Source organism: Ovis aries, chromosome 5, assembly GCF_016772045.2.
Source record: "Ovis aries strain OAR_USU_Benz2616 breed Rambouillet chromosome 5, ARS-UI_Ramb_v3.0, whole genome shotgun sequence".
In the NCBI taxonomy this organism is placed as follows: Eukaryota; Metazoa; Chordata; class Mammalia; order Artiodactyla; family Bovidae; genus Ovis; species Ovis aries.
The window spans coordinates 5,741,922-5,755,546 of record NC_056058.1 but is presented as its reverse complement, the minus strand read 5'-3'; the positions used below and the strand labels follow the sequence as shown (position 1 = coordinate 5,755,546).

General features: G+C 56.4%; 1 protein-coding gene across 10 annotated transcripts in view; it reads left to right on the top strand.

The window, feature by feature from the left end:
• The window catches only part of MYO9B (myosin IXB), a 111,961-nt gene that overhangs the window by 12,937 nt on the left and 85,399 nt on the right, over positions 1-13,625 (top strand). For all 10 annotated transcript variants that reach the window (XM_042249712.1, XM_027969453.2, XM_042249709.1 and 7 more), the window contains exon 2: positions 6,393-7,300. In XM_042249712.1, the coding sequence (XP_042105646.1) occupies positions 6,449-7,300 (852 nt within the window). In that variant the 5' untranslated portion in view covers positions 6,393-6,448. The remainder of the gene's footprint in view (positions 1-6,392; positions 7,301-13,625) is intronic.

Here is a 13,625-nt window from a genome sequence, read left to right as displayed (position 1 = left end):
GGTTAAAATGGTACCACCTAGAGAATGGGGCGAGACGGTTCTGGATCTACAAGGGTACACCGCATTGGGGGCAGAGCTTCCTAGAGTCTGCTGGAGGGGTCCGAGGGACATCCCAACCTGAGAATGAGGACAGGAGACACGGATGGCACTGGAAGGAGGCAGCGGGGTGGTGCCTGCCTCTGTCTGAGCGGGAGGGGAGGGCAGGGACCCAGCCCCTGGCAGTGGCCTGGTCAGTGATTCTCGGGCTTGTAGCCCGGGCTGCAGGAACCAGACTTCCCACTGTGCGCTGGGGGCTTTGGGCAGTTTTTCCATGACTGATGGGAACCTGCAAGGTCTGCCCTGTGAGCCTGGGCCCGGCTGAGTGAGAAGTAGCCAGAGCATGTCCAGGAACTGCTTCCTGGCGGCCACCAACCTACCCAAGAGGGGCTCTGCCACATCGGGGTTGACAGCCAGGAGCGGAGGGCTGGCCGGAGGGAGGTCCCAAGGGGCTCTGTGCTGGGACACTCACACCTAGACCGATATTGCCAGGGGCTCCCCTGCAGCGGCCCAGGGGATGGAGGCAAGGGTCCCTCAGGGGTCCTCCCGTCCTCCTGGTGAAAAGAGAAGCTGTTCTGGGGACAGCAGACAGGATGTGGTCCGTGGGAGGAGCAGGGAGCAAACAACTTCCGGTGTTTAGGGCAAGAGGTGGGGTGGGCGTCCCTGGGCAGGAGCTTAGCCACTGAACGGGGAGCACAACAGAGTGGATGGGCCCCAGCGGTAGGTCCAGGTGCCACCTGGTCCCCAGGGCTGCCGAGCAAGTGGGCAGGACCAGGAAAGTGACTGGCAGGAGCTTGGTAGCATCTTTGGGAAGGGGAGCTGTGGTTTCAGCTGTGTAGGGGGATGGCAGATGGAGGTGTTGGTGGGCGGGGAGGGGGGGCGGCGGAGACAATAGTGGGTGATGGCTGACCAAGGCAGGGGCGGTGAGGGGTGATGGCTGACCGAGGCAGGGGAAGGAGCAGGAAGGGCTGGCTTCAGGCTGCATGGAAGTGAGGCAGGAACTCAGAACTGGATCCTGGGCTAGAGAATTTACTAGTGTCTCTTGTTTTTCAGACAAGTGAGTTATTTCAGTGGGAGGGCTCTCCCCCTGGGGAGGGGAAAGGGAGCCACTCTGAGAGGAGAGTGTGGGCTCAGGTGAGGCTGACTGGGTGCAGGAAGGGCCCCACAGGCAGGTGCAGGGGGAGTTTTCCCAGAATGCAGATGTGGGGCCTGGAGGGGCAGCTGCTTTGGGCTGGTCAGGCGGGCCCTGCGGGGACTCCTGCAAGGGGCCCCAGCTGGCGTCTGCCCTGCCCCACCCCTTCTCTTTGGCCCGCCTGTTCCCCTGCAGTTCCAGCGGTCAGCAGGCGCCTTGAGCAAGCCTTATCTACTTCCTCCTGGCCTGGGGGTGGGGTGCGCATCAGCCGGGCCTGTGACTGTCCCCACAACCTCCATTCTCTGAGCATGGGGTCTCCTGCGCCTCTCAGCAAGGGGCCCAGAGCAATAAAAGTCCCCCGTGGGGCTCCAAGGGTGCCTGATGACCAGGCAGCCCTGGTGGATGTGGGCCACGCAGCCCTCAGCCTATCCAAGCATCATCCAGACCCTGGTCAGCCCAGGTGGCTTCTCGCTCAGCCTGGTGTCTGCTGGGAGGAGAGGACAGATGCACCCACGTGACCTTTCTGTCACTTGCAGCCAAGCTGCTTGGGCTTGAGACCATCCAGAGCCCTCCCCGCCCTCGCCCCATCCTTGAGCTGGATTGACGCCCCGGAAGTTGTGGGGCACGTGGGGCACATTTCCACAAGTGTGTGCCACAGCGGGGCAGGCTCTGCCTGAAGCCCTGGGCCATGTGTCTGCGCTCACATGAGCGTGGGTATATTCAGATGAAACTCTGTTCGTACTCATGAGTCTGCGTTTGTGCGTGCACAGGTGTGAGCATGGCTGTGTGCGAGTGCATATTGATGCCTGTGTGTCCGCGTCCGCACACGTATGCTCACTTTCATGCTCGGTGTGTGTTCACGAGCACACACATGCATTCACGTGACCGTGATTAAGGTGCGGACCTGCAGTTTGCTCTCTGACCTGTCTCACCCGCTCAGAAGTGCACAGACGCCCAGCTCCCACAGCCTCGCGGTGCTCCGCAGGAGCGTCCAGGTTAGCTCTCGTTGTTTCTGGGGGACAGTCACGTGGGCGACACCTCTGAGCACAGACAAGCTCATAGATTCCGAGCCATTTTCCTTGCGGTGGCATCCGAGGAGCGTGGTGACAGGGCTCGAGAATTGGGCATTTTGGAAAGAAAGCAGGAAGTTCCAGAAAGCTGTATTCCTAGGGAACTGAGTCCTTTCGCAGTTCCACATACTTGTTTGAAAACAGCGCTTTTTTTCCTTTAACTTTTTATATTGGCCTATGGCCGATTAACAAACAGTGTTACCATAGTTTCCCCTGAACAGCAAAGGGGCTCAGCCATACATAAACAGCTTTTTGTAATATTTATTTTGTGTTTAATTATTTGGCTGGGCCAGGTCTTAGTTGTCATGTGGGATCTAGTTCCTCAACCAAGGATCAAACCCAGGCCCCCCGCATTGGGGTCTGGGGCAGGGACGGGGTAGAGAGCTTGGAGTCCCAGCTGCCAGACCACCACAATGCCCGTGAACAGCCTTATTGGCTATACAGTGGTACCCTACACACTATAAATGGCACTGATTTGAAGTGTGTAATTGGATGAGTTGTGACACGTGAAGCACCCAGGAGCCCACAACTACCATCAAGATTTAAAGAGCACATCCATCGCCCGAAAAGTCTCCCCGGCTCCTTTCTCCTCCCTCGCTGTCACCCTCCCTCAAGCAGCCAGCGGTCAGCTTTCTGTCTCTGTAGATTGGTTTGCATTTCCTAGCAATTTCTGTACAATGTGGGGTTTAAGGATGCAGACCTCCATACACACGCGCAGTCAGAGTCCATGTATCACTTTACAGGTGGACACAGCACTCCACCCTGGGATCCAGCCAACCGCAGGTCACGTCGTACTCGAGTCCATACAGTGTGGGCTTCCCAGGTGGCCCAGTGGTGAAGACTCTGCCTGCCAGTGCAGGAGACGCAGGTGCTGCCCCTGAGTCAGGAGGGTCCCCTGGAGGAGGGCGTGGCAGCCCACTCCAGTGTTCTCGCCTGGGAAATCAACATGGACAGAGGAGCCTGGCGGGCAGCAGTCCATGGGGTCACAAAGCGTCGGACACGGCTGAGCGGCTAAACATGCCAAGTACATATATAGTGAAAAAAATCTGCATATAAGTGGACCCCCGGAGTTCAAACCCATGTTGTTCAAGGGTCAGGAGTATGCGGGGTCATGTGATATGTATATACTGCTTTGAAATTTTTATTGAAGTGAAATTCACATCACATTAAACTAACATACAGCACTCACAGAACATTAAAGTGAACGATTCATTGATACTTAGCATGTTCATACTGTGCAGCCATCACCTCTGTGTAGCTCCAGAGCTTTTCCATCACCCCAAAAGGAAACCCTGCGTCCATCAGCAGTCTCTCCCCACTCCCCAGCCCCTGGCAACCGCTAGCCTGTGGTTTTGCCCATTTCTGTGGATTTACCCATTCTGGACATTTCCTAATAGACGGAGTCCTGTAACACGTAGCCTTTTTTCATCCAGCGTGATGTTTTCAGGGTTCACCCACATTGTAGCAGGGACCATTCCACTCTTTCATCAGCTGATGGGAATTTGGGTGTTTTCCCGCCTTTTGGCTAATAGGGTTGCTGTGGACGCGTGTGTCCAAGTGTCTGTCTGGATACCTGTCTTTAAGTCCTTGGGGTTCACACTAGGAGTGGAACTTTTGGGTCTGTATATATTCCTTTCCATCTTCAGTCTTCCACTCAGCACTCAGATTCCAGGATTGGTCTGTGTTGTTCTGTGCTGTTGGGAGGGTCAGAGGTCGGTCCATTCTCACAGCTGAGTCACGTCCATTGTGTGGCCGGTTTATGCGTCCGTTCACCGGTTTGTGTGCATTGAGGGTGTATCTAGTCTGGGGCTTTTGGAAACAGTGTCAGTGAGCCCACTTATGTGCAGTCTGTGTGTGAACATCTGCTTCATGTTTCTGGAGTAACTCCTAGGAGTGGTTCCATCGCTAGGAGTGGGTCACCCGCTAGGCATATAGAAACTTTCAGGGAAACTGCCCAAGTGTTCCTATCATTTCATCGTTTTCCTGCAGGATACTGTGGCATTTTGAGGAAAGACGCTTAGCAATGTTCACCTCCGTTTATCTGCTGATTCTGCCTGAGTTAACTGATTCCAAGGAAATCCTCAAGAGTTCTACACAGCATTGTGTGTCCAGGAACTCAGAAATCATGTTTCAGAGCATATTTCATGGCATGGAGACATGTTCATTTGTACTAACATATCCCATTAAGAGCAATTCAGGCTTTATTAAAACATGTGACATCTGTTGAATATTAAGCTGGAAGGAAATAGACCAAAGTTCCATAATAATCTGGGGGAAAGCTTAGGAAATCAAACGTCCCCGTCTACGCCAGCCTCCCTGCGGGCTGCCGCAACCTACCTGCCTATTTGTGGCCGCTTCTTTACATCTAGTTTGTTGAGCCTCACCTGTCACCTGCCCTCCCAGCACTGCTGTGGGACTCCTTTTCCCAGAGTCCAAATCATCACAGCCTCTGGTGGCCCCTCTTGTCCGCAGGGCTGAGTCATGCAGACGTCAGCCTACTGTTTCCACAAAGGACTGGGGAAAAAGTAGGTTCAAATTCCCAGGCCTTCAGGTTACTAGTCTCTGTTGTAGCTGTGTTGTTGAAACACAGGCAGATGTAGACGGTATGTTCGTGAATGGGCAGAGCTTCATTCCAGTGAGACTTTTTTTTTTTTTTACAAAAATAGACAGTGGGCCTAGCACACTCTCATCCCTCCTTTGCCTTCCTGTTGAACAAATTCCTCTTCATCCTGTAGAACCCCTCTTAGATGGTACCACTTCCCTAAAGCCTTCTGTGGCTCTCGGGGACAGTAGTTTCTCACGCTCATGGTTGATAACCTCTCACATCTATTTGCGTGTCGGCATCTCCCGCTGGGCTCTGAGCCAAGGTCTGGTTCATCTTGGTATCTGCAGCCACACTTGGGTGGCACACAGTGAGCCCCACGTGGCCCGCTCTGCGTTCCTGCCTCTCGCCTCAGACACAGCGGTGAGCTGTTGCCAACATTGACTGCCTTTTCTCTTTTCTCAAAGTGTCTTCAGGAGCAAGACAATAGGCTGTTTCTGGTGGGGTCACCCTTTAAAATATGCATCTGACCGCATCAGGTGTTACTTGAAGCACACCTTTTGTTGGGGCGCATGGGCTCCAGAGCCTATGGGCTTAGCTGCATGTGGGATCTTAGTTCCTGGACTGGGGATCAAACCCACATCCCCTTCCTTGCAAGGTGGATTCTTGACCACTGGACGACCGAGGAAATCATTTTAGGTTTCCAGAAAAGTTGCAAAGACCAAACTGGGAGTCCCCTGAACCCCTCACCCATGTTGCCTGAGTGTGAACACCTCACACCATAAGGGTACGATTGTACGGCTAAGGAACCGATGCCAACACACTGCTATTCACCAACCATCTGACCTTACTCAGACATCACCAGTTCTTCCCTCACGCCTTCTCTCCGGTCATGACCCTGTGCAGACAACCCTGGGACGCTCAGTCATCACAGCGCCCCAGTTTCCTCTGGCTGGGGCGGCTCCTCAGGCTTTCACAGCCTAGGGGAGAATTGACCAGGACTCCCGTAGGAGGCCTCCGATCTCGGCCTGCCAGATGTTCTCGGCATGATGGGAATGGAGTTGTGGGTTCTAGAAGTGAATGTCCACTGAAGAGTTCTCTGGAGCAAGTTTTTTTTTTTTTGAAGGGGGCACTCCCTGACTCTATCCTCCTCAGTGGGATTTCAAGGTCCCTGAGTTTCCGGGCAAGGTCAGTCTTGCTCTTCCCGCCCTTCCTCTCTCTGCCCCTCTTGTGTTTGGGGGACATGACCAAGGCACGTGGGGCCGAGTCTTCATCTGCTTGGGAACTTGCCAGGCAAGTTTTTGTCAGAGAGGAGAGGCCAGGAAGGACTGAGCTGAGAGATGGCTGTGGCCCCCGGACTTGAGGGTTGAGAGGCTGGTAGGGAGGGATGCGGCCTGGGATGTGGACAGACTCCAGTGGTGTCGCTCTGCGGGAGCCACGAACCTGAAATCAGGGTCACGTTGAGGACAGACGAGACTCCTCGGCCTTTCTGGCTTCAGCAGAGCCTGTGGATCCAGGCCGTGGGCCTGAGACTCTGTCCAGAGGTGGGTGTCAGTGTTGCCCCACCCCTCTGCCCTCCACCCCCTCTGACGGTGCCACTCCTCCCTTCCAGCTCCAGGACGTGCGCCCCGAGCCCGGGAGGCATGCTGAGGCCAGGCTGCCGGCAGGATGAGTGTGAACGAGGCGGGCAGCGCCGGCCGCCGGGGGCAGGCGGCCTACCACCTGCACATCTACCCGCAGCTGGCCACCAGCGAGAGCCAGGCCCCACCCCTGGCCTCCTGCCGCGTGCCGGCCACCAAGGACAGCACCACGTCCGACGTCATCCAGGACGCCATCGCCCGCCTGCAGCTGGACGGCAGCAAGCGCTACGTGCTGGTGGAGGTCAAGGAGACGGGTGGGGAGGAGTGGGTGCTGGACGCCAGCGACTCGCCCGTGCACCGCGTGCTGCTGTGGCCGCGGCGGGCGCACGACGAGCACCCGCGGGAGGACGGCTACTACTTCCTGCTGCAGGAGCGCGACCCCGACGGCACCATCAAGTACTTGCACATGCAGCTTGCGTCCCAGGCCACGGCCATGCGGCGCCTGGTGGAGCGCGGCCTCCTGCCCCGGCCGCAGGCGGACTTTGACGACCTGTGCAACCTCCCCGAGCTGACGGAGGAGAACCTCCTGAAGAACCTCAGGCACCGCTTCCTGCAGCGGAAGATCTACACGTACGCCGGCAGCATCCTGGTAGCCGTCAACCCCTTCAAGTTCCTCCCCATCTACAACCCGAAGTACGTGAAGATGTACGAGAACCAGCAGCTGGGCAAGCTGGAGCCTCACGTGTTCGCGCTGGCCGACGTGGCCTACTACTCCATGCTCCGGAAGCACGTCAACCAGTGCATCGTCATCTCGGGCGAGAGCGGCTCGGGCAAGACGCAGAGCACCAACTTCCTGATCCACTGCCTCACCGCCCTGAGCCAGAAGGGCTACGCCAGTGGCGTCGAGAGGACCATCCTCGGCGCTGGCCCCGTGCTGGAGGTGAGTGGGGGCCGGTCGGCGGGAGGGGGCCTTCACGTGCAGACTCCACGCTCGTTCAGATACGGCGCGGCAGCGGCCATGGAGAAGGCAGTTACGGCCACAATTCCTCAGAAGTAGGAGATTCAGCGTGCCCCGGGCAGGGCCATACGGGGTGGCACCGGGGTCCGTCAGAAGCAGCGAGAGCCAGGGGAGGGTGTAGGCAGGGTTCTGTGTCATGGTTTTCATGGAAAAGGTCCGGCGAGTCAGGCCAAGCAGGCTTAGGAGAGGCTGGTGTGAATAGTTTCAGAGTTTGGGGGCGTAAGGACTGGCCTAGTTGAATGGTCTCTCCTGGGGTGATTCAGGGCCTGGGGAGAGCAGCCTTGAGGGTGAAAACATAAAAACAGAGGTAGCAGGGGGACGATGTGGGCTCTGAAATGGTTGGTTTGTGTTTGGAAGGCATGCTCGTAGGAGGGTCCTTTCTTCTCTCTAGGAATCCCCACGGGGTCAGCCAGGCCCCAGGTGTCAAAGCCTCAGATATAGATAATAACAAGTCCTGATGGATGCCTCAGGGTCCTCAGTGTACGCCTGATGTCTGGAGGGGTGGCACTCTGCATGCTGGGTCCCAAAAGGAAAAGGGTGGCGTGTCCAAACTGAAAAGTTTGTGGCAGGGTGTTTCTGGTGGGGGTGGGGCTGTGGGGTAGAAAGAAGCCAGCAAGGCGAGGGCAGGCCTGGTGGCTAGGGACCAACTAGAGGAGGGGGCCACCTGGCACCCCAGCCTCCTGCGCCTTTTCCAGCGTCCGCATAGGCCAGACGCCGCAGGGGTCGTGGCTGTGTCGCTGCGGATGAGCCTTCTGGACACAGGGCCCGTGAGAGTGGTCCCAGTGGCCCTCACCCTCGGGGTCTTCGGACAAGATGCTGCCATATCGCAGAACGTAGCTTAACCGTCGTCTCCTGGTGAGAGCCAGGGCCACATGGGGGCCCAGAGGTGTGCAAAACCTCTGGGTTTGGGGTCTAAGACCCTGCTTTCTTTCTTTCTAATAAGATTTTACAACGATTAAATAATTTCGAGTATGAAACCTAACCTTAAATAGTTAAATTTTACTAAATAGAGCAACATTTTGGGTTGACCCAAAAGTTCATTCGGGTGTTTCCGACATTACAGAAAAAAAAAACAACAAATCGTGCTGTGTCTTTGAGCAGTTTTAGGTTTATAGAAATACTGAACAGGTGGTCCAGAGAGTTGCCATATTCTCCCGCCACCCCCCAACACACACACACTGCCCCCTGTCATTAGTGTGTTGTGTTGGCCTGGTGTATTTGTTTACTACTGGTGAGCCAATATTGACGCGGTATTATTAACTGCAGTCCACGGAGAGCATTAGGGTCCAGTCAGCACTGCACATGCTGCGAGTTTGGACGGACGCACAGGTCATGTGTCCACCATGAGGATCACACAGAGTAGCTACACTACCTTAGAAGTCCTCGTGTCCTGCCTGTTCGTCCCCCTGACTCTTTGGGACTGTAACCCACAGGCTCCTGGGTCCAGGGCATTCTCCAGGCAAGAGTACCGAATTGAGTTGCCATCTCCTACTCCAGGGGGTCTTCCCGAGCGAGGGACTGAGCCCGCGTCTTCTGCGTCTCCGGCATTGGCAGGGGGCTCCTTTACCACTGCACCACCTGGGAAGCCCCGCCGGCTGCACAGTTTCGATGGCTGGAAGCACACCGTTTGTCGTCTTTTCGGCCCAGCGCCGCTTGCCTAGGACGACATGCTGGTCCTCTGCATGTTTGCCCGGTTTGCGACCTCATGTCTCCATGTTGCCGAGTGACAACCCCTGGGTGTGCCACAGTCCATCCATAGAACCCTAGACCCCCGCCCACCCTGAAGCCTTGACCTCTGGCTTCTAAGTAGCCAGAATTCAGTGAAATCCCATCTAGACTGCGCCTGCGGAGTATGTTTCAGTTCCTCTTCCTCTCTGACGATCTCTGAGATCATCAACCAGAAACTAGCCGGGGCTGTCCAGCCGGGCCCCATGCCAGCACACATGGCCTATTTCTGTCTTCTCTTATGCACGTAACGTAAAGATTCCTTGGTTGTTTTTTGTTTTTTTTTTGCACAAGTGTGTTTTAAAAACTCCGAAGTGATCTGGCCACGGAATAGACATTTTTCTCTTCAATACGTGTTCCCTGCGTGCGTTCCCTCCTCTCATCCATTCCTTCCGCAAATACTTCTCGTGCAGGCGCTGCTCTCGGCACTGGGCTATGCAGTGGCCAAAACCGACACAAAGGCCTGCCCACAGGGAGCTGCGGGCTAGTGGCAAGGAGGCAGGCAGGGAGAGAAACAGTGGGTCTCGAGTGTGAGCTGTGAGCCAGTAAGAACGAGCAGGCAATCCAATGGTTAGGATCTGTGCTTCCAGCGTAGGGGGCACGGGTTCAGCCCTTGGTTGGGAAGCTGAGATCCCGCCTGCTGCATGGCATAGCCAAAAGCAAGCAAACGAGAAAGGAGAGAGAGTGAAGTGAGTCGGAAAAGCAGATGTTGTGCATTAACACGTCTGTGGGGTCTGGAAAGACGGTGCTGAGGAGCCTGTTTGCAGGGCAGCAGTGGAGACGCAGACTGAGAACAGACTTGTGGACACAGTGCGGATGGAGAGAGTGGGACGAATCGGGAGAGCAGCGCTGAAACATGTATTACCAAATGCAGAACAGGCTGTGGGAATTTGCTGCACGACCCAGGGAGCTCAGCACAGTGCTCTGTGACCGCCTAGAGGGGTGGGAAGTGGGAGGGAGGTTCAAGAGGGAGAGGACATATATATACCTGTAGCTGATTCGTGTTGATGGATGGCAGAAACCAGCACAATATCCTAAAGCAATTATTCTCCAATTACAAAGAGACAAGTTTTTTTTTTTTTTTAAAAAAAGAACAGTGATGGGCTCAAGGAAGTGGGTAGGGAAACGAGGCGAGAAGGTGATGTGAGCCAGGCCTGGAAGGAGAACACAGCCAGAGCAGAGTCCGAGAGGCTTGGACCATGCCTGGCGTGTGGAAGGAAAGGCGAGTCCTGGAGGGCATGGGAAGGGGTCAGAGTGGAGTGAGAAGGGGCAGAGCAGGAGGCGGTGGGGACAGGGAGGTGACAGGTCATTCAAGGGCTTGCAGGATTGTGGGGTGGGTCCCGTGTCTTATGGGAGCTATGGAGGGTATCCTAGCTTCAAAAAAAAAATTCATTCACTTCATTGTGCCACTCGTGACGTGGGCTCCTGGTTCCCCGACCATGGATCGAACCCCGCACTGCGGTGCAGAGTCTCCACCACTGGGCCCCACTGTCCTCCCAGCAGTGGCCGGATAAAATGGTGCAGACACTCCCCCAGACTTTAGAACTGGGGGCGGCAACAAGAGAGCAGACGCAGCATTTCCTGAGCGTGGCGATTTGCCAAGTGGGCCGTTCACCCCTCACAGAACCAGGCAGGCGGGCGAGGGCCGGGCCACACCAAGGTGTGATGAGGATGCCAAGCCCCAGGTTCAGTGCAGCACGGCCGGGGAGCAGGATGGCTCAGCCTCCTTTCTAGATGAGGAGCATCTCGGGCGCCAGAATGAGGTGCCTAGCACCGCAAAACACAGGCTCGTTGGCGTCAAAAAGAGGAATTCCCTCCCTCCAACAGTTCTGGAGGCCTGGAATCTGAAGCTAGGTGTGGGCGGAGCCTCGCTCCCTCCAGAGGCTCCAGGAAAGGACGCTTCTGGGGCTCCGGGCAGGCGCTCCTGGGCTCGTGGCCACATTGCTGTAATCCCGGTCTCTGTCATCACGCCGCCCTCTCTTCCTCTAAAGACACCAGGCACTGGATTTAGGACCGGCCCCGGTCCAGGATGACCTCATCCTAACTAATGACGTCAGCAGAGACCCGTTTCCATATAAGGCCACGTTCACAGGTTCCGGTGTCAAGATGATATAGACAAGGCTTCTGTGGGGGGACATAAGTCAGTCCACAGCAGCGCCCTGCCAAGTGACAGCTGACTGTGTCTCATGCCGTCCTCCCCAGGGGCCATCCTGAGGACCCCTCCTTCCTCTGCTGGCCTCCATGCTCCTCCCCTGCTGTTGCCCCAGAGGGTTCTGGCCCTTTCTTTGAGGGCTGTTAGTCACCTCCGTGGCGGGTGTCTGCACCTGGTGAGTCAGATGCCTCTGACCTCGCCCGGCTGCGTCCCTCGAGCCTTGAGAGTGTGAGCCAGCGAGGCTAGATTTCTCCAGGGGTTTTAGGAGGGAGGAGCCCATGCCAGCTTCCAAAACAGGCTTGAGCCAAAGGCACGTCATGGCCGTGAGTGTGCTTCCTGAGGCGACCATCTGGAAAGGGAGAAGGTGGTTTTAGTGTCGAGCCGAGCTGTGCAGCCAGAGGACCGCTGACATCTCAGGCCGGGTCACTCCAGGCTTGGGGCCATCCTGTGCGTTGCAGGGTGCTGAGCTGTACCCCTGGCCTCCAGCCAGCTGATGCCAGTAGCACCCCATCCCCCCAGTGGCGACAACAGCAAAATGTCCCGACATCACCAAGTGTCTCCTCTGGGTGAGAATAGCTGCCTTAGTCACAGCTGGTGGTCCCACGAGACCCAGGCACTGTCCTTTTCAAGTGCTGATGGCTTAGAATTGTCCCTCAGTCCATCCCTACCATCCTGGGCTAGCTTGAGAGTTACGTTTTCCCTACTGCGATATTTGACGTGTAGTTTTGCTCCTTTGTTCTTGGCCATGCCTGGTCTCTATTGCCGCTCAGGCTTTCCTCTAGTTGCAGCGAGCAGAGGCTGCTCTCTAGCTGTGGTGTGCAGGCTCCTCACTGCGGCGGCTTCTTTGCTTGTGGAGCCTGGGCTCCGGGGTGCAGCGGATTCAGTACCTGTGGTACCTGGGCTCAGCAGTTGCGGCTCCCAGCCTCCCGGCACAGTTTCAGGAGCTGTGGCACACAGGTGTAGTTGCTCCGAGGCACGTGAAATCCTCCCGGATCAGGGGTTGAACCCGTGTTTCCTGCTTCGGGAGGCAGATTCTCTACCACTGAGCCAGCAGGGAGCCTGAGAGTTACTTGCTAATAACAGGAATAATTAGCTGTCAAGCCTTCAGGCCCCCGGGGTGTCAGGCTTCAGGTGCCACCGTCCTCATCACCTCTCTGAGGACTCACAGCAGCTCTGCTCATTTTAAAGACCAGAAAACAGCCCCAGAGAGGCGTGCTGCTGTGTAAACGTCCCGGGGCTGCCATCCCAGGGCACTGTACTCGGGACAGAGTTGGAGGCGGGGCCCTTAAAACAACAGGAACGTCTGCTCTCGCATTTCTCGGGGCCAGAGGTCTGAAATCAAGGTCTGGACAGGATGGGCTGCTCCTGAAGGCCCCCATGGAGAGCCCTTCCCACATCTCTCTCCTGGTTTCTGGTGGCCGCCTCCCCATCTGTCTCTATCTTGACTCCTGAAGGCCCCCATGGAGAGCCCTTCCCACATCTCTCTCCTGGTTTCTGGTGGCCGCCTCCCCATCTGTCTCTATCTTGACTCCTGAAGGCCCCCATGGAGAGCCCTTCCCACATCTCTCTCCTGGTTTCTGGTGGCCGCCTCCCCATCTGTCTCTATCTTGAATCCTGAAGGCCCCCATGGAGAGCCCTTCCCACATCTCTCTCCTGGTTTCTGGTGGCCGCCTCCCCATCTGTCTCTATCTTGACTCCTGAAGGCCCCCATGGAGAGTCCTTCCCACATCTCTCTCCTGGTTTCTGGTGGCCGCCTCCCCATCTGTCTCTATCTTGAATCCTGAAGGCCCCCATGGAGAGTCCTTCCCACATCTCTCTCCTGGTTTCTGGTGGCCGCCTCCCCATCTGTCTCTATCTTGAATCCTGAAGGCCCCCATGGAGAGTCCTTCCCACATCTCTCTCCTGGTTTCTGGTGGCCGCCTCCCCATCTGTCTCTATCTTGAATCCTGAAGGCCCCCATGGAGAGTCCTTCCCACATCTCTCTCCTGGTTTCTGGTGGCCGCCTCCCCATCTGTCTCTATCTTGAATCCTGAAGGCCCCCATGGAGAGTCCTTCCCACATCTCTCTCCTGGTTTCTGGTGGCCGCCTCCCCATCTGTCTCTATCTTGAATCCTGAAGGCCCCCATGGAGAGTCCTTCCCACATCTCTCTCCTGGTTTCTGGTGGCCGCCTCCCCATCTGTCTCTATCTTGAATCCTGAAGGCCCCCATGGAGAGTCCTTCCCACATCTCTCTCCTGGTTTCTGGTGGCCGCCTCCCCATCTGTCTCTATCTTGAATCCTGAAGGCCCCCATGGAGAGCCCTTCCCACATCTCTCTCCTGGTTTCTGGTGGCCGCCTCCCCATCTGTCTCTATCTTGAATCCTGAAGGCC